The sequence below is a fragment of the Vicugna pacos genome, chromosome 13 (genome assembly GCF_048564905.1).
Source record: "Vicugna pacos chromosome 13, VicPac4, whole genome shotgun sequence".
Taxonomy (NCBI): Eukaryota; Metazoa; Chordata; class Mammalia; order Artiodactyla; family Camelidae; genus Vicugna; species Vicugna pacos.
The window spans coordinates 65651359-65671105 of NC_132999.1; the positions used below are offsets into that span (position 1 = coordinate 65651359).

Below are 19747 nucleotides of genomic sequence, written 5' to 3' on the forward strand. Positions count from 1 at the left end.
TGCAGGGTTCTGTGGGTCTTGCGTGCGTGCTGCACACGTGGGTCTGCTGGTGCAGGGGTCTGCGTGTTTGCGCGGGGGCGCCTGTGTTGGTCGATGGGCCGGGGTGTGTGTCCGGGGGCGTGAGCGCGCGCGCAGGAATGCGCGGGGCGGGCGGGCGGCGCGCAGGGGGACCCGCGGCCCGTGGGGCGGGGCGGGGCGGGGCGGGGGCGGCCCCTCGGGCGGCGGCGGGGATTTGGCCTTTACCTGCGGGGGGCGGAGGGAAAGCCGAGAACAGAAAGGCGAGGGGCGGGGCGCGCCGGCCCGCAGCGGCTCCAGCGGCTCCGAGCGGAGCGAGCGGAGCGGAGCCGACGGGCCATGGAGGCGCCCCGCGGGCGCGGCGGGCTGGCGGCGCTCTGGTGCCTCGGGCTGCTGGGGGGCCTGGCGCGCGTCGCGGGCACGCACTACCGCTACCTGTGGAGGGGCTGCTACCCGTGCCACCTGGGCCAGGCCGGCTACCCTGTGAGCACCGGCGACCGGAGGCCAGGTGGGCGCGGGCGGGCTCTGCGCGCGCTGCCTTTGTTTCCTTTGTAAAATTTTGCGCCGGCGGCTGACAGCGCGGCTGGAGGGAGCGGGGCTGGAGGGAGCGGGGCTGGGGCAGTGTCGGGGAGGCAGCCGCTGCTCTGGGACGGGGCGGCGTGCCCTGAGTCATCGGAGGGTCCCGTTCCCTCTCTGGCCTGGCTGCGGGGGTGCTGACAGCAGAGCTGGCTCTTGACCAGAGGAAAGAGAAACATCCCCTGCCTTTGCCGGTGGGCACAAGGGCTGCACTCCCCAGGGGGTTAAGTAGAAGGGCAGGGTAGGTGAGTAGCCTCAAGAGAGATGCCCCTGAGTCCTGGAGCAGGGTCTTCCTGTCTAGGGTCCCCGGAGCCTGGGCCCCTTGCAGGTGTGTGTGCATGTAGCCGGTGGCATCCTGTCACCTCCCCGCAAGGCTCGGGAGTGCGGTCCGCCCAGCGGGCTGCAGGCTCAGCTGGGAGGACCCTGGCAGCCTGCGAGAAGCAGCTCTGCCTCTGGGTCTGCCCTGCTGCTCCCTGCAGTTCGGGTCTGGTGCCCATGCCAGCCTCCCTGCAGAAGCTCTTGGAGCTTCCATGCGATCCTCGGAGCTTGGAGTCCGGCACCCTCAGGAATGCGAGGTGGGGTGTGGCATTCAGCTCCCACTGAGTCATCGCTGGGGATGCTCCAGAGGACACCCAGCTTAGGGCAGAACTGTGCCTGCCCGTGGAGCCTGAGGCCCAGCCACCGCAGCGCCCACCTGTGTCAGGGCTCTGAAGCCTCGGGACTGCCGCAGGGCTGTGGCTGGCTGGCAGGAGCAGGCAAGTCCGGAGCAGGACTGTTTTAAAGAAAAGCAGGGCCAGGTTTCTCCTCCCCTACAGGCCACCCCCCCCACCGGCCCCTGAATGTGGCTCTGTACAGGGCATCTGGTCTCCTTGGAGGCATCAGCCCTGCTCAGCTGTCCTCTGGGCCAGTCTGTGCCGCTCTCCATGACGGGAAGCACACAGACCACTGAGTTGTGGGGCTGGACTGTGGCCAAGTCCGCTGTCTCCTCTGGCTTTGTCACTTGGCCAGGGGGTCCTTGGAACCCTACCCATGAGATAAGCAGCCCTCCCACTGGGTGGCTCAGCCAAGGCTGGCGCTGTCACTCCACCACTGGTGGCACTAAATGCTGTGAGACCGTGTAGCATCCGAAGGCCTGGGGCTGGATGGGGCTTGGCGGGGCTTGGCGGGGCTGGGTTCCGAGGAGCCGGGAACTCCCACGCTGTTCTGAGGCCTGCTTGGGCTTGTGGAGGGACTAGAAGAAGGGCCTGTGGCACGAGGACACTGCGGCATGTTTGGGGGAGAGCAGGACTCTGAACTTGGTAACCCCCGAGTGGAGCTTTCTGGCAGAATCCCAGGGGCTCAGAGCTTCCTGTTAGTGTGGGTGAGGCTTCAAGAAGGGCTGACTTGGGGTGGTTTCTACAGGGGCAGCTGATTCAGCCCTGGCTGCAAGCTCCTGGGAGTGACCGGGTAAGTGTCCCAGCAGCATCGTGATGGGCCCCCCGAGCTTGGCAGACACCGCTCCTAGGGGACTGGCCCTCTGTGCAGTGATGGGTTGCCGTGTGCCGGTGTGTGACACGGTCCCCATCGCTGGGCTGCCAAGTCCCCAGTCACACATGTCAGTTGAGGGCAGCAGTGAGACCCCAGGGGCTGTCCTGTCTAGCTCTGTGTTTTAAGATAGCCGCACTCCAGATCTGCCGGACAGCTGCAGCCCAGGGGCAGCCCTGAGCCTTCCGAGCCCATGGCTTTCAGATGGCGCCCCGGGGCAGGCGGGAGGTGTGCAGGCAGAAGACGCCGGTGGCGTCCGGAAGGAGCAGATTTTGTCTCCGAACTCTGGGGGAAGCGTGGCAGAGGAGTCCGCCTCCAAGCTCCCTTTCACCAGGGGGTGCCCACACCGCCCTGGGGACCAGCACCCCTCTGTGCTGTCGGCAGAGTGGGCTGTGTGCTCCGTCGTGGAGAGCGGCACAGACTGGCCCAGAGGACTGCTGAGCAGGGCCGGTGTCTCCAAGGAGACCAGATGACCGGATATTTTTTGCTGTAGATTCAGTCTCCGGGGCTGATGCTTGGCTGGGGCCCTAGGGCGCCAGTCCCACTGCCGGGATCGCCGGGTGTGGTCAGTGCGGCGTGGCGATGAGGGCTGCCCTGCAGCGCTGGACCGGGGGTGGGGGGTGCCGCCAGCACCCCGGAGAGCACCGCAGCCCTCCCTGCGGCTGTCTGGAGGCCGGGCTGGCCAGAGTGCACTCTGGGGAACCTGGATCTTCTGCTCGGGTGGTCTGAGCCCCTGGGGCTCTGGAAAAGACTGCTGCGATAGTTGCTTGCTCTGCTCAGTCCCTGTGGCTGCTGGACTCATCACCCCGACCTAGCGACTTAGAAACCACCCGGTCTGCTCCCTGACGGTCTGGAGGTCAGGAGCCCCAGCAGGGCTGCTGTGAGAGGCTGGCGAGCCGGCCCCTCCTGGCCCCTCCTGCCTCCCTGCTTTGGAGGCGCCTACACTCCTTGGCTGCTCTTCCTCCTCCAAGCCAGCGGCCCAGCATCCTCCACTCTTCGTTTCCCAGGCCCCCCTTCCTCTCTCTCATTTATGACGTGATGACGTTGGACCCACCTGGACCCTCCAGGATAACCTCCCATCTCATGGTTCTTAACTTAATCCCACCTGCAAAGTCCCCTTTGCCACGGAAGGCTCCAGGGATTGGGGTGCGGGCCTCTTCCTGGCGCTTTTATTCAGCTGGCCCCACTCTCCTGGAAGACCCGAGCCTGGGGCTCCTCAGGTCACAGCGTGACAACGAGGGCAGCAGCAGGGGGTCCCTGGAGGTGGCTGAGAACACGTGGCCGCCTCGGGAGGGGCCAGCTGGGTTGGGTGACTCCTTCCTGCTTTGAGGGGCTGAGATCTGAAAGCTGGGGGGCACCCCAGCGGGAGGTCATCTGGCCAAATGCCTGCCTGCCCGTAAGCAGAGACGTGGAGGGGAGGCCTCAGATGCTTCGGCCTGGAGCTGCCCCGCTGTGTCTGAGTAATCACGGCCCCCGCCTGTGCCGCTGGTCATAGGTCCTGTCTCTCCAAAGGGCAGTGCACTTTGGGGAAGGGAAGGGCTCCCGGGGCACCGTGGGGACACCTGGCAGACGAGGGCCTGTGTGTTTTAGGTAGGAGCCTGGGGGCGGGATTTCTGAGAGAGGCCAGGCACCCCCAGAGTCTGAATGCTCCCCAACTCTCAGCAGGAGGGGAATAAAAGCATGGTCACGAGGGCAGCTGGGGGTGGGGGGCCAGCCCCGCCGGAGGGACTCTGCTGATGACAGACTGGCCCTGCCCCAGCGGCCACCCCACCCCGCTTCTTCCCAGGCTGTCATCAGTTTGGCATCTTTGCAGCCCCCTGGGCTACTGGGCTCCCCGTGTGCCCTCAAGGACGCAGCTCCTGGGGTGCGCCCGGCCCCCCAGCCAGGTGTCGAGGGCTCCGGGGTGCAGTGCCGCTGCCGTCAGCCTCCCCGGAGCCTAGTGTCTGGAGTGAGTGAGGGTGAATGCAGTCACCAGCTGGGAGCCAGTTTTGGAGCCAGTGTCCCCACCGGTCTGCCCACTCCACACCTGCCTCAGGGGCGCATCTGGGAAAGGCAGCCTGTCTGTCCACCTGTCCTTCTCTCCCAGCTTTACCTACCTGCCCAGCAAGGCCACTCTATACACACTGAGACCCAGTCCATCTGCCCACCCCCCTGGACAGCACACATGCGGTGCCTCTTCCCCCAACCTTACTAAGCCCCTACAGTGTGCACAGGACAGTGCTCTGGCAGCTGCTGTACCTTTCAGGGACCCTCGAAGGGGTCCCCGAGAGACAGATCTGAGTGCAGAGGGGACAGGATCTCCCTTCTGAGCCCCCTTGGGTGGGTGCTGCCTGCCCACTGCCCGCACCCCCCACCCCAGCTGACTCTCGTACAGGAGGGCCCTGGGGCCTGAGTCCTCCCACCATGCCCTGGGTCCCTCTGTCCCCTGAGACTCCTTGGGCTCTGTGGAGGCCATTAACCCATTGCCTTCGATCTTCTTCCTGCTAATCATCCTGGTGTCATTCCAAGGAAACCCTTCGGTGTCACCGTGGTTCCGAGGAGGGGTTCCTTTGGTCTCATCTGGCTCCTCCTCTCTGAGGCAGCCCTGGGCTTGGCGGGGAACCCTGGGATCTCCCCAGGGTGGATGTGGCTTGTGTGTGGAGCGGAGCCTGTGGCCTCCTGGGTTTGTCTTGTGTCGCTCCTGGGGCGCCCGGCGCAGGCTCGCAGCGTGGACTGGAAGCAGGGTTTCTGTACGTGGGAGGCACAGCCAGGCGGGCAGGCCCCGGGGATCTTCCAGGGGGCACTTTGCCCCTGTGCTGTCTTCAGCCCTATTCAACAGTGTGCTGGGTTGGCTGGGCTTTTGGATGAGAGCCTTGAAGGCGGGTGTTTTCCTGGGGGTGATGGGGAGATCTGGAGGCTGGGGTCGCGGCGAATACTGTGGACCCGCGGGGATTGTTAGGCGCGGTTAGAGGAACTCAGCTCCGCGCCGCCCCTGGGAACCAGCCAGGTTTCCACGCAGCTGTGGACTTGCCCCTTGAAGTCACTAAATCTTCCCCCAGTGGCACCATGCGGAGTGGAACCTTCCCCCGGCACTGTGAGCCAGACGTCAGCGGTCGGGGCCGCGTGGTCCAGGCAAGGTGCCCCGGCGGCTCGGCTCCTACATGCTCCGGAGTGAAGCGTGTCAGTGTGTCTGTCCCCCCTCTTCCGGTCTGGGAGGCCGGCCGCCTGGTTGGTGAGCCTGGCTTCTGAAAGGTGTGGACCAGCCCGAGGGCCAGGCGTGGGCTTCGGTCCCTGTGCCCAGCGCTCCAAGGCCGCTTGGTTCTGAGCAGCGGCCTCTTCCCTCTGTCTCTCCATGTTTCCCGGGTGGCTGGGACCCTCCTGGCGTCAGCCTTGCACACAGAAGTCTGAGGCAGCCTCCGGAGGGCCGGGCAGGGGCATCTCCTGAGCGACCAGTTTCTCCTTTTAGGCTTGTGGGCCCCAGAGGAGCCGCTGGCCCTGCCATGAGAGCATTTCTGGACTGGACTTTGGAAAGGGGCGCGGGCTGCAGGTTCAATCCTGAAAGGCGTTTGAGACCACCGCCCAGTCAGCCATGGCCGTGGCCGGACCACTGCTCCCCGAGACCTGGCCGACCCGGTGCCCTCCAGGCCCCAGGCGGCCGCACGGGCGGTGCGTCTTCCTCGCACGCGGGCTGGGCCTGCCTGCTCTCCGGCAGGTGTGGGTGAGGGGCTCAGGGGTGTTGCCGGCGGCGCGGCCTGAGAAGCAGGGCCTTGGGTCTGGGCCCCCGCACCTGGGCAAGGGCGATGTCCCTCTAGAGCTGGTGCAGCAGAGCGGTGGGTGGCCGAGGGGGTCCTGGCTGTTAACCCTCGGCCCCCTGTCCCTCACAGATGTGGATGAGTGCCAGGTGCACAACGGTGGCTGCCAGCACAGGTGTGTGAACACGCCCGGCTCCTACCTCTGTGAGTGCAAGCTCGGCTTCCGGCTCCACGCGGACGGCAGGACGTGCCTGGGTGAGCCCCCCTGCGACCCTGAGAGTGGTGCCCCCACTCTCCCAGGGGTGCCCGGGTCTGGGAGGGGCTGGGGTCCCTGCAGTCCTGGGCTGAAGGCCTGATGGGGCCCTCACGGGGCCAGTCTGCTCAGCGCAGCCGCTGTCACAGCAGGCCCTCCTGCGGCGCGTAGGTGCTGAGGGGCCTCGCCGCCCATCGGGGGCCCTCACCGGCACCGCACACGGGGGCACTGGGGCTCAGGTGGTGTAAATGTGTCTCGGGCCCCGAGCTCCACCTTGAGGGTGGACCCTGGGACCCCAGGCTGTGTGCCCTCTGCAGCCACAGCTGAATCTGGCTGGGATGCCGAGGCCACTTCCCCAGGGAACTCTTGTGACTTGGGGAGGAGCCCCTGGGCCGCCGCCCTCAGGGGCAGAAGCTCTGGTCGTCCAAGAGCAGGGACCCAGGTCCAGCCTTGCTCTCCCAAACTGGAGGAGACTCGGTGCTTGCTGGGTCGGGGGCGGGGAGGCCCAGCCTGGGGCGGGGGCAGCGTAAGGCCACTCTTGGCCTGCAGAGCTGGGCTTCCTGGGGCCAGGTCCCCCACCCTAGGCTCGGGGAGCCCAGGGGTGGGGCTGCGGCAGGTGGGGGTAGGGGTAACCGAGAAGCGGGACCTTGGCCCACAGGTCCTCTGTGGGGTCTTTTTGCAGTGGGGAATGGGCTCGATGGGGGTGCCCGGGGTCACAGATGGCTGCCCCTGCCAGCACAGGGATCTACAGAGGGAGAAGGGGAGTGCCTGGGGCCGACTGAGTGGAGGGTGGAGGGGTGGCGGCCAGGAGCCTGGTTTTGAGCAGTTGGCACCCGCTCCTTGCCCTCCCCTGCCCTCTCCTGGCTGCTCAGGATGCAGGTGCTGTGAGCATGGGGCCGACCCCTCCCTGCTGGCCACTCACCCTACGAGGCCAAGTAGGGGTCGTAATTGGCCGGCTGGGCCCGTCGTCAGCTCCCTGGCCAGCAGGCCTGGGCAGCGCTCTCCCTGGCAGTGGGGGTTGCCCCCTCTTTCCACCCTGGACACCTCGGGCGGCCCAGGCAGGCTCTGAGCAGCCTCCAGCCTGCAGGTCTTGCAGCTCTGTGGCGGGGCGGCCTGCCAGCCCTGGGGGGCCTCCCCGGCACAGACACTCACATGTCCAGGCCGCTGCTCAGGGAGCGAGGCAGCAGCGGCCCTGTAGAGCTTCTCTGGGTTGGAAAATGAAAACAGATGCAGGAATGTTGTGCTTCAGGGCAAATACAATGGCGCGCAGCCCCCAGCTGCTGCCTGCTGGGTGGGGGGCTTCTGGGAGCCGGTGGCTGGGGGTCTTTGGCCCTGGGGCCCTCTGGTCTACTCAGGGCCCCAGGTGTCCTTCAGTCTCCCTTCCTCTGGGGCAGGTTCTCCTTGGAGAAGAGCTTCCCTGGGGCTGGTCCAGGATGGGCTGGGCTGGGCCTGGTGAGGGCCCACTGACCCCTCCCATACTGGCTCCTCTGAGAGGGGCCTGTGACATCGCCCCAGTCTCCCCTAACCCTCCCTGATGGTGGCCTTCACTGAGCTGCCAGATGGGTAAACGGCACGCACAGGGGAGGGTGCCCTTCAGGGCTTTTGGAGGGACCGTGATGGCCTTTACGAGTGGCCTTGAGCTTCTGGCTTTGGAAACCCTGGAGGGGTCCTCCTCAGCCTTGCCCCTGGCCCCTAGCCCACTCCACCCCACCCCATCGCTACACTGGAGCCCCTCCCTGGTGCCTTTCCTGGGAGATACCTATTCTTGGGGGTCTCAGAAGTCTTGATTTGTGGCACTTGCTTATTTTAAAGGGTCTTTTTGGGGTCTGATGCCAGGGTCCCCTGCGTGGTCTGCACAGCCCGGCATGAGGCTGCTGGGACTCCCTGCCCCCTCTGCCTGGCATCCCCGCTCCCCACACTCTGCACACCCAGCCTGCAGCCCAGGGGTCTGCAGCTCAGCTGGGTGCCGGTGCCTGCCTCCGGGCCACCCCCTGCGCACGGGCCACTCCCGGGCGCTGGCCTCTCCCTGTGGCCGGAAGTGCTCTCCCACACTGCTGTGAGCTCTAGTCCGTCGCTTTCTCTCCTCTGACTGCAGCTCCCAGTGGGAAGTACTCGCTGCGTCCCCGCACCCGCGCGCGCGCACACACACACACACACACACGCACACCTGGCTGTTGTAGGCGGATTTCATACCTGGAATTCCTGGGAGCGGATGCCTCCTCCCTAATGTGCCCCGTTTTGGTTGTAGAGGGGAACCCCGCTCCGGTGCACCTGACCTCCTGGCTCTGGGTGGGTAGGACAGCCCAGCACTTCCGATCTCAGACGAGGGCCTCCAGGTGGGGGCTGGGTGGAGGGCACTGCCTGGCCCCTGCCGGGCAGCTAAACCTCCTGCCTCTGGGGGATGTGGGCCCTCCCCGATTCTCCTCCAGGACTCCCAGGCTGCAGGGTGCGGGGAGGAGCTGGTGGCCTTGTCTGTGGTCCACAGTGGCACCCTCTGAGCCCAGACCACCCTAGGGTCTCAGCAGACGTTTATGGAAAGATCAGTGTAGGAGCTGTGCCCCTCCCCAACCCTCCCCTCCCCGACGCCAGCCAGCTGTGGGACCGGCTGCACAGCTGGAGTAAGGCTGCTCTGGAACCCTCCCCAGGGGGCCTTCTGGGGGAGGGGGCGGGGTGCTGTAAGCCCTCCTTTGCAGCCAGGCAGGGAACAGGCCTGGGCACCCCCTTCAAGCAGCTTGAAGTGAGGATTATGGAGGTGCTGGAGGATGGGGGTAGGGAAGGTGCCCGCAGGGATGTGTCAGTCCTTCCTCAGTACGGGGTGGGATTGCCCTGTGCGCTGGGAGCTCTCAGGTTGGTGCCATGTCATGGGGCCCCAGGGATCTGAGAAGTCTCTCAAGGTAGTGGTGCTTGAGGGGGCCCTGAAACAGACAAGGGGAGGCTTAAAACAGTCTTTAAAGTTGCCTCGGAGGCAGGGAGGAGACAAGAAGACCGCAGTCTTCTTGCATCCCTCTCTTGCAAAAGATCTTACAGAAATAAAACACGAGAAGGTTTCAGTTCTTAAAGTGAGAATTTGTATGGACTTTGCCATCAACCCCAAGGCCCATGAGTGCCTTGTATCCTCCCCGGCTTCCCCCACCAGCCTGGCCCCAAGAGAAACTGAGGCAGCCAGGCATCTGTGGGCGCTCCACCACCAGGGTTCCCTCCTGGGTTTGTCCCTCCAGGCTCTGGGATGGGAAGAGCAGGGCCGAGTGAGGCCCAAGGCTGGCCCCCAGCTTCTCACCCACAGGGGCGTGAAGTGCGCCCCTTTCCTTCCCCAAATTGTGGGAAACGGCTGCTGGGAGCAGTGCCAGGCAACGCGTCCAGAGGCGTCATTCTTGCTGTCCTGTCACATCTCACTGCGTGCCCCTGCAAACCCACAGAGGCCAGCTCCAGGGTCCTTGAACACTTCAAGTTGGGAAAGCCTCCTCCTCTGAGCCAGCGTGACTTCTGTCCAGGGGTCCCTTTCAGTGTCCCCCACGTCCCCTGTGATGAGCAACACTTTTGGGGCCAGTCTGAGGGACCACGATGCCGCTGGCTCAATCAGCAGAGGGTCCCGAGTGATGCCCTAGGTCGGCCACTTGCAAGAGGTGGGCTCTCCATCCTCCTCCTCCCCGTGGCCTCAGGCCTGCTGGACCTTTTGGATGGACGCTGTGGGGAGGATTCTGCTGTCAGCATGCACCCCCCCGTGGCCTGGCTGCCCCTGCCTGAGTGAGGGTCCTGCCCCTGGAGTCTGATGCTATGCCCCCAGCACGGGGAGGGTCTCCCCACCCCTGCTTTTGGGGTTCTGCCACAGGGGCACCGCGTGACCTTGGGCAGACGCTCTCCCAGGCCTGGGTCTCCCCAGCGAGGGGGCGGTGAGGGGCTGCTTGGGGCCTGCAGCCTGCTCTTTGCTGGCTCCTTGGAGGCTGTTGTTGGCAGCATGTGGGGCGGGCGCGAAAGCCGCAGGCGGCAGAGAGATGGACACTATCAGGCTTGTCTGCAAAGCTCATCCCTGCAAAGCCACACATGCCGTTCTGGGAACGCTTTCCAGCCTCCCCCCAGACCCAAAACAGACTGTAGTTTCAAAATGAGAGGGTGCCTTCCCAGCCCCAAGGTGCCGCTGGGTCCGAACGGGAAGCAGGAGGGGCAGCCCTGCGCGAGAGACCACCTGGGAGGTCACAGCTGTGCCCAAGACCAGACCCCTCGTAGTGTGGGCTGCCAGCACCCAGAGGTGAGGGGAGGGCCACACCCCCACCCAGGGAACCCAGGGCAGTGGCCACAGAGCCCAGGCCGGATGCAGGACCCAGGCAGGTTGGAGTCAGTGGGCTTGACGGGGGAGAGCCAAGTGGGGAGGCGTGGGAGCTGTGGACCGCATCGGGACGGTGCTGGGGGGCTGTTCTTGCCTGTGACGTGGGTGGCTCTGGGTGGGGCCCGGGCCCGGCTTTGGTGCTTTCTCTGCCTGGGACCGGGCGCGGGTGCCGGTTGGCGGCGTGCAGTCTGTGATGCTGGGGCGGGTCCCAGCCCCTGGCTCTCTTCATGGCCGAGGGCTGCTGCTTATGCGGCAAGAGAACCATGCCCTGTGCAGCGTGGAGGCCCCATCCCGAGGGTGGGGGACGAGGGCAGCGCGCCCCAGGCAGAGCCGCAGGCAAACCGCGAGCTACCGAGTGGGAGGGGCGGGCAGGGCCCCGGTGAGTTTCCCCTCACGGCCGAACCAGACGGGCCACCCGTGCCTGCCCTGCTGTCTCGCCCTGTCGCCAGCAGCTGGCTTCCTAGAAGGAAAGGCTGCGGTGCCAGCTGACCACATGTGGCGCGAGGCTCTTGGGACCTAGAAACCAAGGCAGTCTGAGGGCAGTAATTTCAAAACCCACGAGGCCAGCGGGAACCAGAGCCACCCTCGAGTTTGCTCCAAACCCACGGGCTGGGCCTGGAGGCTGGAGCAGAGTGGGCTGGTAGGCTCGGCGCCCGCCCGCAGACTTGTCCTCACACCGCCAGCCCATCAGGCCCAGCTGCTTGGCTGACCAGCTCGGGCAGCTGGCGTGCCGGGCTCGGAGGCCAGGGCCCTGCCAGCGGAGCAGCCTCGGAGGTTAGCTACCCGGAGCCCCCACCTGCCACTTCTTCCCCCCACCCAGGTACACCTGATGCTGGGCTCCAGGTCCCAGGTGCTGCCACCTGCACCTCCAAGAGCAGAGACCCCCTGGCACAGGAAGAGCGAGTCCTCTGCCCTGTGGGACATTTGGTTTCTAGAATATCCAGCTTCCTGCTCGAGTCAAGTTCCACTCCCTTTCAAGAGCTGCACCCCTCGCACATGGGGCAACTAGGGCGGCTCCTGCTGGCTGAAGGCGGAGGTGCAGCCCGGCTCTATTAGGACTCGCAAGTCCCCTGGCCAAGGCCATGGTCCTGAGGCTTGCAAGCAGGGAAGTGCATCCCCTGGCTGTCCCTCTGCTGTCTCCTTGTGTGGTCACCAGAGAGACAGACACAGAGACAGAGAGATCTTGTGTCTCATCTCACAAGGACGCACATCCTTTTGGGTCAGGGCCCCACCCTTACGGCCTCATTTAACCTAAATTACTCTACTTCCAAATACGTTCACATTGGTGGTTTAATTTTAGGAGCCCATGTATGACTGTTAGGATCACACAGACATTAATCCCATTAGGGGCTATGAAACCCCCTCGTCTCCCATTTTCCAATGGGCTCTCAGGTCTGAGCCTGGCCCTGATTTGCAGGACTGCCCAGGCATGGGTCAGTGGTACTTGGATTCCATGGCCAGCTCTTGAAGTGACCTGAGGGGCCTGAGATCTTCACCCCCAGCTCTGGGCCCTGGTCACGCAGAGGCTGGCCCTCCCCAGAGCTGCACAGCCCAGCGCCTGAGAAGACGTGCCTTCAGCTTTCCGGGAATCACGGCGCAGGATGTGCAGGGTGATGACACTGGGCTTGGCTTCCTCTTGTGCACAGCTTGGGAGCAGCTGGAGCATTAGCGCTTATGCAGCAGAGCAACAAGAGACAGGCCTGGGAGGGTGCGAGGCTGTGCGGGGAGTCGGACCCCTCCACGGCCTCCATCTGCCGGTGACTTCTCCCCCGGTGGGCTCCGGTAGGCCTGGTGCTGGGTTGCCCCGGGCCTGGCTCAGGGGCTCTGCCTATCAGGGAGGGCTCCTTTCCAGCCCCGCCGCAGCTTTGGGGGTCATCCTTGCAGCCGCCTCCCCGGCCCCAGGCTCCAAGCCCCTCTCTCCGTGTGCTTGCCCCGTGCTGCCAGGACGACCTTCTGGTTCCTATTATGAGCTCTGAGCAGGATGCTCTTGGTGTTGTGAACACAAACAGGGCCCCGAGAGTGGGCCGGCTTGGGCCAGGCTCGGACGTCTCTAGGGTGACGGCGGTGACTTAAGCAGAGCTGTCTCGGGAGAGGCAGGCGGGGTCCTGGGGGTCAGCACAGGGTCGGGGGGCGGTGGATGGGGAGGGGGCCCAGAGGCCGACGGGGGCAGGAGACGGTGGCTGCCCTGCTTGGCCCTGTTTGACCGGGGACGCGTGTCTCTGCTCCTCCCGCACACGTGGCAGGGCCAGGTGCAGCCTGGAGACAGCCGTCGCCACCCTCCAGGGCGTCCTCCCTGGCCCAGCAGGGCTGGCTTGGCCCTGGCGGAGACCCTCAGCAGGGGCTCCTCAGCCACGTGCCCCATGTCGGGAGACGGCTGGATCGTAAGCGCTGTCGTTTGGCTTTTTTAGAACATACTTGCTTTGAAGGAAGCCTTGCTTTTGGCAGACGGCATGGCCCGGCCTTGTCAGAGCCCGAGGCCGCTCACGTGCTCTGCGTGCGGTTGCCAGGGCTGCTCCCGGCTCTGCGGGCCTCGGAGCTCCTGCTCCCAGCGGTGCAGGGCCTGCCACGCCTGGTCTCCAGACTCAGCGACAGTCGGTGGCCTCCCACACGTGGGCCCTGAGGCCAGTGGCCCCCTGGGGTCTGTGACGACAGCACCGGTGGCATCTGGGGGCGAAGCCCTGCCCCCTAGTGGTTGCGGCGTTTTCGTATGGGACTGAGGTTTGCTGTGGTCCAGGCCTGCTGGGTAGTCGGCCGCGCCTCCCCCGCGGCATATTCTGGAAGCTTTGCTCCAGAGCACAGGGCTGATGCCTCCCGAACCTCCAGGACACTACCACCGACTTGAAGGAGCCACCAGAGGCTGGGTGACCTCCCTGGGTACCCAGCCTCTCCCAGTGCCCCTTGCCTGTCCACCCGGTACATGGACACCCACTCGGCCCACCTGACCTGTAGGACCCTTGCCCTATGTGGGCCTGAGTGGGAACACCTGGGTCCCTGGTGTCCTGGGGCTGGGACGCAGGCCCCTGGCTCTGTGGCCTCACCACGTGCTGTCCCCACGGCTGCTGGAGGAGCGGGCACTGTGTGAGGGCAGGCAGCGGGCAGAGCCTGGCCTGGGGTGGGCAGGAGCTGCACTCGGTCAGGAGCTGGGGCCAGGCCTGCAGCCATGGTGGCCGTCCATGGAGGCCCTCCCCGCCCCTCTGCCCTGGCCTGATGACCAAGATAATGGGATGTCTGGGTCTCTGGCCTGCTGCCTCCTCCGGGGAGCCTCCACCTGCTCGGGCTCTGAGCCCTGGTGGCCCTGGCTCTCGGGGCCCTGGTGTTCTGCATCCTGTACTGGCTGGCACTGAACTTCCATTGTGGGGGGCGGTGAGCTCTGTGGTGCCTGTCTACACCTGGTCCTGGGGCAGACTGGGCCAGGGGGGTCCAGAGACGGTCCACGGTCCTGTGTGTGAGCCGAGAAGCAAAGCCAGGCACCGTGAACTGGACAGGAACAGGGTCACCCTCTCAAAGTCCCTGCTTCTGGGATGGAGACAGACATGGGAGGGGCTGGGTGGGTCCTGGAGGGTCCTGGAGGGTCCTGGAGGAGGTGGTCCAGTGTCGTGCTCTGCTCCGTGCCTGCCCAGCGTGGGGCCCCTTGGCCGGTTGTCCTCCTGGGCTGACCTGGCTCCTCTTGGGCCCTCAGCCATCAACTCCTGTGCCGTGGGCAATGGCGGCTGCCAGCACAGCTGTATCCAGCTCACGGTGACCCAGCACCGCTGCCAGTGCCGGCCCGAGTTCCAGCTCCAGGAGGATGGCAAGCACTGCGTCCGTGAGTGTGCCAGCCGCCCTCGGGACTGGACGCCCGGGGCCGGGACTCCCACGGGGACCCCAGGCCTCCACGCACCTGCAGGCCTGCCTGGGGACCCTGCAGCCTGAGCCCAGCGCAGGGGCAGGATGTCCTCTCCCCTTGGCTCCCGAAGCTGGATGGGGGCCTCGGGCAGCGGGGCCCTGGCTGCTGAGAGGCCCCAGTAGGCACAGGGGAGGAACTCAGTTAGGCTGTACTCTGGGATCGCATGTCTTTGGGGGACAGGAAGCTCAGACTGGGGGTGCAGGGGATGAAGAGGAAGAGGATCCTGCATGTTCCTCAGTTCTAAGGCCCACCATAGGCTTTGGTGTGGACACTTGAGACCCAGGCTCTGGCCCTTGTGTGGAGGAGGCTGGTCAGGCCCCATGTGGCACCATGGCCTGGGGTCTCGGGGCTGCCTGTCGTGGAAGGAGGGCGCTCTGCTGACAGAGAAGTTCGAGCAGGCCCAGGAGACCCCTGAGATGTGGAAATGGGGGGCTGGGGCAGGGCAGGTCCTGAGAGAGCACCTCCCATCCTGCCTGGCTTCTTGGGGCCCGGGTCAGGAGTGAGCGTGGGCCAAAGGGGCCGAGGCCAGCAGTGGGGGCAGTGGCACGGGGTCCCAGGGCTGGGGGCTCTGACAAGAAGAAGTGTGGGAGGAGCTGGCCATGTCCCCGCTGCCTGACCAGAGACCAGCTGGCCCAGTGCCATGCTATCTTCTCTGGGGTCTCCTTGGGGATGGCTGAGGGCTAGCCTGAACCCCAGCCTGCCGCCCAGCCTGGCAGGCCAGAGCAGGAGGGGCGAGAGCTCGGGGTCGGGGCCTCATGAGAGGCCCTGGGGCAGGTACCCCAATCCTGCTGGAGCCCCGCACCTCTTCTCTTTGCCTCCATCCCTCCTGGCTGTGGCTGCAGGGAGAAACCCGTGCACAGACCGGAACGGCGGCTGTATGCACACGTGCCGGGCGCTCCGGGGCCTCGCCCACTGCGAGTGCCACGCGGGCTACCAGCTGGCGGCGGACCGCAAGGCCTGCGAAGGTAAGATGCCCGCCCCGCGTCGGCCTGCAGGTGTCTCCAGGGCTTGTTGGTTGACGGGCACATCTGGCATCACCCTGGAGCCCCGCTGGGCCCAGCGTTCTAGAACGCACTCCGGGTCCGACCTCTTGGCTGTGGGGCATGTGCTGTGCGGCTGCACCGTGTTTCCTGAAGTCCCCCCATCGCAGGACGTTCGGGGTCCGCGCTCCTCCCTGCGGCACGCGGCTCTGGGCGAGCAGCGTGGGGGAAGGGACTGTAGGCATCCCCGAAACCCTTGGGTGAGTCCCTGAAGTGATGCGTACGTCAGGGCAGGCAGTGGTCATTTTCCGAGGCGTCCTGGCCATCAGATGTGGGAGGCCGTGGTTCCATGTTACCAACAGCAGGCAAGAGCGTTTCAGGCATTGATGCCAACGGGAAGGGCACACCCTGGCTTCAGAGGGCCCAGTGGGAGACAGGGCTGAGGGTCAGCTCTGTCCTGCGGACTCTGATGACTCCAGCACAGTCACTGGGGATGCTGGGATTCTGGTCCTGGTGGCAGTGCTGTGCAGCCACGGGGAGGAGGCTGGTAACCTCAGCCTGGGCGTCGGCGTCCCTTCCTCCCGCTGGCGCCCCAGAGGCTGGTGGCGAAAAGCCCTCCTGTGCTGGGCCTGGGATGCTGGTGGGATTGTTGGCAAGAGTGCTCCGGGCACAGCGGAGGGCCGGCGGGCTCAGGGAGGCGGAGCCCCTTGCCCGGCGCTGCTGGCCGGGCCTGAGCGCGGACTTCCAACCACACCCTCCGCGCCCTGGGAGGGAGCGCAGCTCTGCACCTGGAGCTTGTTGACGAAAACACAGATGCTCAGAGCAAAGGCGGGAGAGGGCAGTGGGGCCTCTGGCCTGGCACAGGGGGCCTGAGCCCTGGCCCCTCAGCAGGGGCCTCTCCACACTAAGGCACCACCCCGGGGGCCGAGTTTCCCAGGCCAGTGGCCCAGAGCCCGCCCCCTTGCTCTCTCCCATTCAGACGTGGATGAGTGTGCCACAGGCCTGGCCCGGTGTGCCCACGGCTGCCTCAACACTCGTGGGTCCTTTAAGTGTGTGTGCAACGCAGGCTATGAGCTGGGTGCCGATGGCCGGCAGTGCTACCGTGAGTGGACGGTGGGCAGGGATCAGGGGCGTGGGGGTGCCTGGGGGCGGCAACATGGCTCCCCAGCCCCCCACCTGCCGCCATTAGCTTTGGCTGAGGAGCAGAGCTTCCTTGTCAGTCAAGTGCAGTGCTGGGCATGGGGGCTGTGGGTGGACCCTGGGAGGATGAGGGACCCCAGGAGGACAAGGGGTTCCCATGCCCGCCTGGCCTAGAAGCCCTGTGCGGCCTGTTTCCCAGCAGAGCGGCAGCTGCTGGGGTCAGGAGGACCATGCTAGGTCAGGGTGTCACCCCAGACCCTGTCCCACGACCCTGGTGGCGGGTCTTGCCGCAGGGATTGAAATGGAGATTGTGAGCAGCTGTGAGGCTGACAATGGCGGCTGCTCCCATGGCTGCAGCCACAGCAGCTCGGGGCCCGTCTGCACTTGCCCCCGTGGCTACGAGCTGGACAAGGACCAGAAGACGTGCATCGGTGCGCTCCGCCCCCTTCCCGACTGCCCCGCCCCTTCCCGACTGCCCCACCCCTTCCTGACTGCCCTGCCCCTTCCCAAATGCCTTGTCCCCAAAGCCAGGGACTCACCGCTGCCCCGGGTCTGCCCCTCCACCCCCAGTTCTGCTTTCTGCCCTGAGCTGGGGGGTAATGGTAAGGGGGGCCTGGAGAGAGCCCGATACCGCCAAGCACCCATCACCCTACTGGCCCCAGCAGCACCTTCCTCTCCAGCTCTGCTCAGTCGCTTGGTTAAATGCCCACATACTGGGAGAGAGCCCGAAGCACTGTGGTGCTTGAGCACCCCCTCCATACGGGAGAGCCTGCCTCCACAATGGCTCCCCCCTTCCCTCCAGCCGCCAGTCTGACCCCAGAGCAGGCGGGATGGCCCTGGGGCTGTGACCTGTGTCCTGCATGTGTCTGTGTGTGCAGGACCAGGAGCCTACCTGGGTGCATGTGTGACTGTGTGTGAAAACATGCAACTCCTGCAGGTGAGCCTGTGGGTGTGTGCAGGTGTGTGGCCGTGTGCAGGTATGCATGCACTGGTGTGCTGTGGCGGGGCACACGTAGGCGGGGCACACGTAGGCGGGCACCTGGGTGCCACTGGGCTCATGCGTGTGCCCTGCAGACGTCGACGACTGTGCCGACTCCCCGTGCTGCCAGCAGATTTGCACCAACAGCCCGGGCGGGTACGAGTGCAGCTGCTCCGCCGGCTACCGGCTCAGCACTGATGGCTGCGGCTGTGAGGGTGAGTGCTGGGCAGCTGGGGAGGCCAGGGGGACGGGCCGCCCTCAGGATGACGTGGGGTTGGCTCTGCCCACCGTGCTCCGTCTCTGGATGTTGGTTGAGCACCTGCTGACTGCAGGGCTGTGGGGACCTGCCCGCTCCCTCCTGACCTGTGGTCACTGCACCCCTGGCTGCTCCCAGCCTGGCCTCCCTCGGGCAGTGCCTCCACTGTCCCTCTGCCCCTGGGGAGAGGGGATGACTGGTGTGTCACCCAGCGGGCGTGGCCACCAGGCCACAGTCCGATGGGCAGGGCTGGGGCGGCAGGGGTCTCCTGAGTCCCCGACCCCCCAGGACAGGCTGGGTTTGCCTGCAGATGTGGACGAGTGTGCCTCCGGCCGGGGTGGCTGTGAGCATCACTGCACCAACCTGGCTGGCTCCTTCCAGTGCTCCTGTGAGGCCGGCTACTGGCTGGATGAGGATCGCAGGGGCTGTACCCGTGAGTCTCCACCTGGCGCCCCCGGGATCCTGTCCATCAGAAGCACCATGCTCCCTAACTTCTTGGCGCCTCTCCAGGTGCCCCCACGCCCATCTTCCTGGCTAGCTGGACCCCCACCTTAGACCTGTGTCTCGCTGTGGGACGGCCCCGGGGCAGCAGGTGGGGGGAGGGGGCTGGACAGACAGGCACCTCCAGGGCAGGGTGTTACTCAGGGCTCCCACGGGTCTGGCTTCTACCCTGCCCAGGTGAGAGAAGAGACACCATTTCCAGCACTGAGGACAGTGTCCAGAGGCACAAAGCGCTGTCCCTGTCCCCACACCTGCTGCATGCTCAGGGTCCTTAGGGCAGTGTGGGAGCCAGGGCGACTGGGGTGCATGTGGCATGGGTCCGGTCCTTGGGGCCTGGAGCTTCCTCTGTCCTGAGGAGTAGGGTCAGGGGCACAGCTGGGATGGCCTCCGCCACAGGGGTGGGGAGGGGCGTGGCGGGGGCTGTAAGTGGGAGCCCTGGGGTGGCTCAGGCCCTGCGCTTCCTCTGGGCACAGCCCTGAGGAGGACAGGTGGGCGGCAGGGGCTCAGGGGTCCTTGTGCCCCCCCCCAGCCCTGGAGGTGCCCGAGGTGGGCCTGGACGGCCACCTGCCCCTGTTGCGGCCCCTCCCGCCCATCACGGTGCTCCAGGACCAGCTGCCCCACCTCTTCCAAGACGACTACTTCGGGGCCGAGGAGGAGGAGGAGGAGGAGGAGGCAGAGGCCCGGGGCGAGCACACACTGGAGGAGAAGTTTGGTGAGAGGGGGGCCCATCCCCGGGGCTTCTGTCCCAGTGCCCCCTCGGGCCAGGCTGCTGCCCACCCTGTGGTCTTGGGTGCGAGGAAGGGCCCCCGCGATAGCCTCGTTTGACCGAGGCTCAGAGAGGCCAAGCTGCCTGTTCAGCTGGCCCAGCACGTCTGCGGCGGAGCCTGGCTGGCTGGGGCCCCAAGCGCCTCACTCTGGGCTCTACCAGGCCCCAGCATCTGGCTTCCACGTCTCAGTTTGCCCACGTGGGGCCTTTCTGGGCTGAGGACACCCCTTGTGTCCCCTTCTCTGGCCTGAGGGCCTGAGCCGACCTCTGTGCACCGGAGCCCGGATGGGCTCTGGGCCCCGGCTCAGGATCTGAGGCCCCTCCCCTGGCCTGCCCCCCCCAGTCTGCCTGGACGACTCCTTTGGCCCCGACTGCAGCTTGACCTGTGAGGACTGCAGGAATGGAGGGACCTGCCTCCCAGGGCTGGACGGCTGTGACTGCCCCGACGGCTGGACCGGGCTCGTCTGCAATGAGAGTGAGGCTGCTGCGGGCGCGGGGGCGGGGACCGGGTGCACAGCACGTCCGGCTCAGTCCCGCCTGCTGGCCCACATTGCCTGGCCCACTCGCTCACTCCTCAGGGTCTCCTGGCTGCCTGCCCCGTGCCAGGCCCTGGGGGCTGGCAGGGCCGGGTGTCTGCCCCTCACAGACGTCACAGTCAACGAGGGTCCAGTGACAAGCCAGCCAATAACTAAGACACGAGGGGTCTGAGGAGGAGCAGCGGGCGGGTGGGCTGGTCGTGCCCACAACCTCGGGGCGGGGGGCGATGGCTCCCCAAGCCACGCAGCATGATGGTAGCTGGAGAATGCGTGAAAACTG

At 66.0% G+C, this 19747-nt stretch overlaps 1 protein-coding gene across 4 annotated transcripts in view; it reads left to right on the forward strand.

Moving 5' to 3' along the window:
* Positions 1-259: 259 nt before the first annotated feature.
* Positions 260-19747, forward strand: part of LOC102524823 (uncharacterized) — a 34727-nt gene continuing 15239 nt past the window's right edge. For 3 of the 4 annotated variants that reach the window (XM_072975561.1, XM_072975564.1, XM_072975565.1), the window contains exons 1-10: positions 260-523; positions 5979-6101; positions 14103-14228; positions 15152-15274; positions 16269-16391; positions 16723-16860; positions 17504-17623; positions 17975-18097; positions 18695-18877; positions 19275-19406. In XM_072975561.1, coding sequence (XP_072831662.1) covers positions 355-523; positions 5979-6101; positions 14103-14228; positions 15152-15274; positions 16269-16391; positions 16723-16860; positions 17504-17623; positions 17975-18097; positions 18695-18877; positions 19275-19406 — 1360 coding nt within the window. In that variant the 5' untranslated portion in view covers positions 260-354. Of the gene's footprint in view, positions 524-5579; positions 5761-5978; positions 6102-14102; positions 14229-15151; positions 15275-16268; positions 16392-16722; positions 16861-17503; positions 17624-17974; positions 18098-18694; positions 18878-19274; positions 19407-19747 lie in introns of those variants that run through there. The other variant, XM_072975563.1, reaches the window with a different exon arrangement.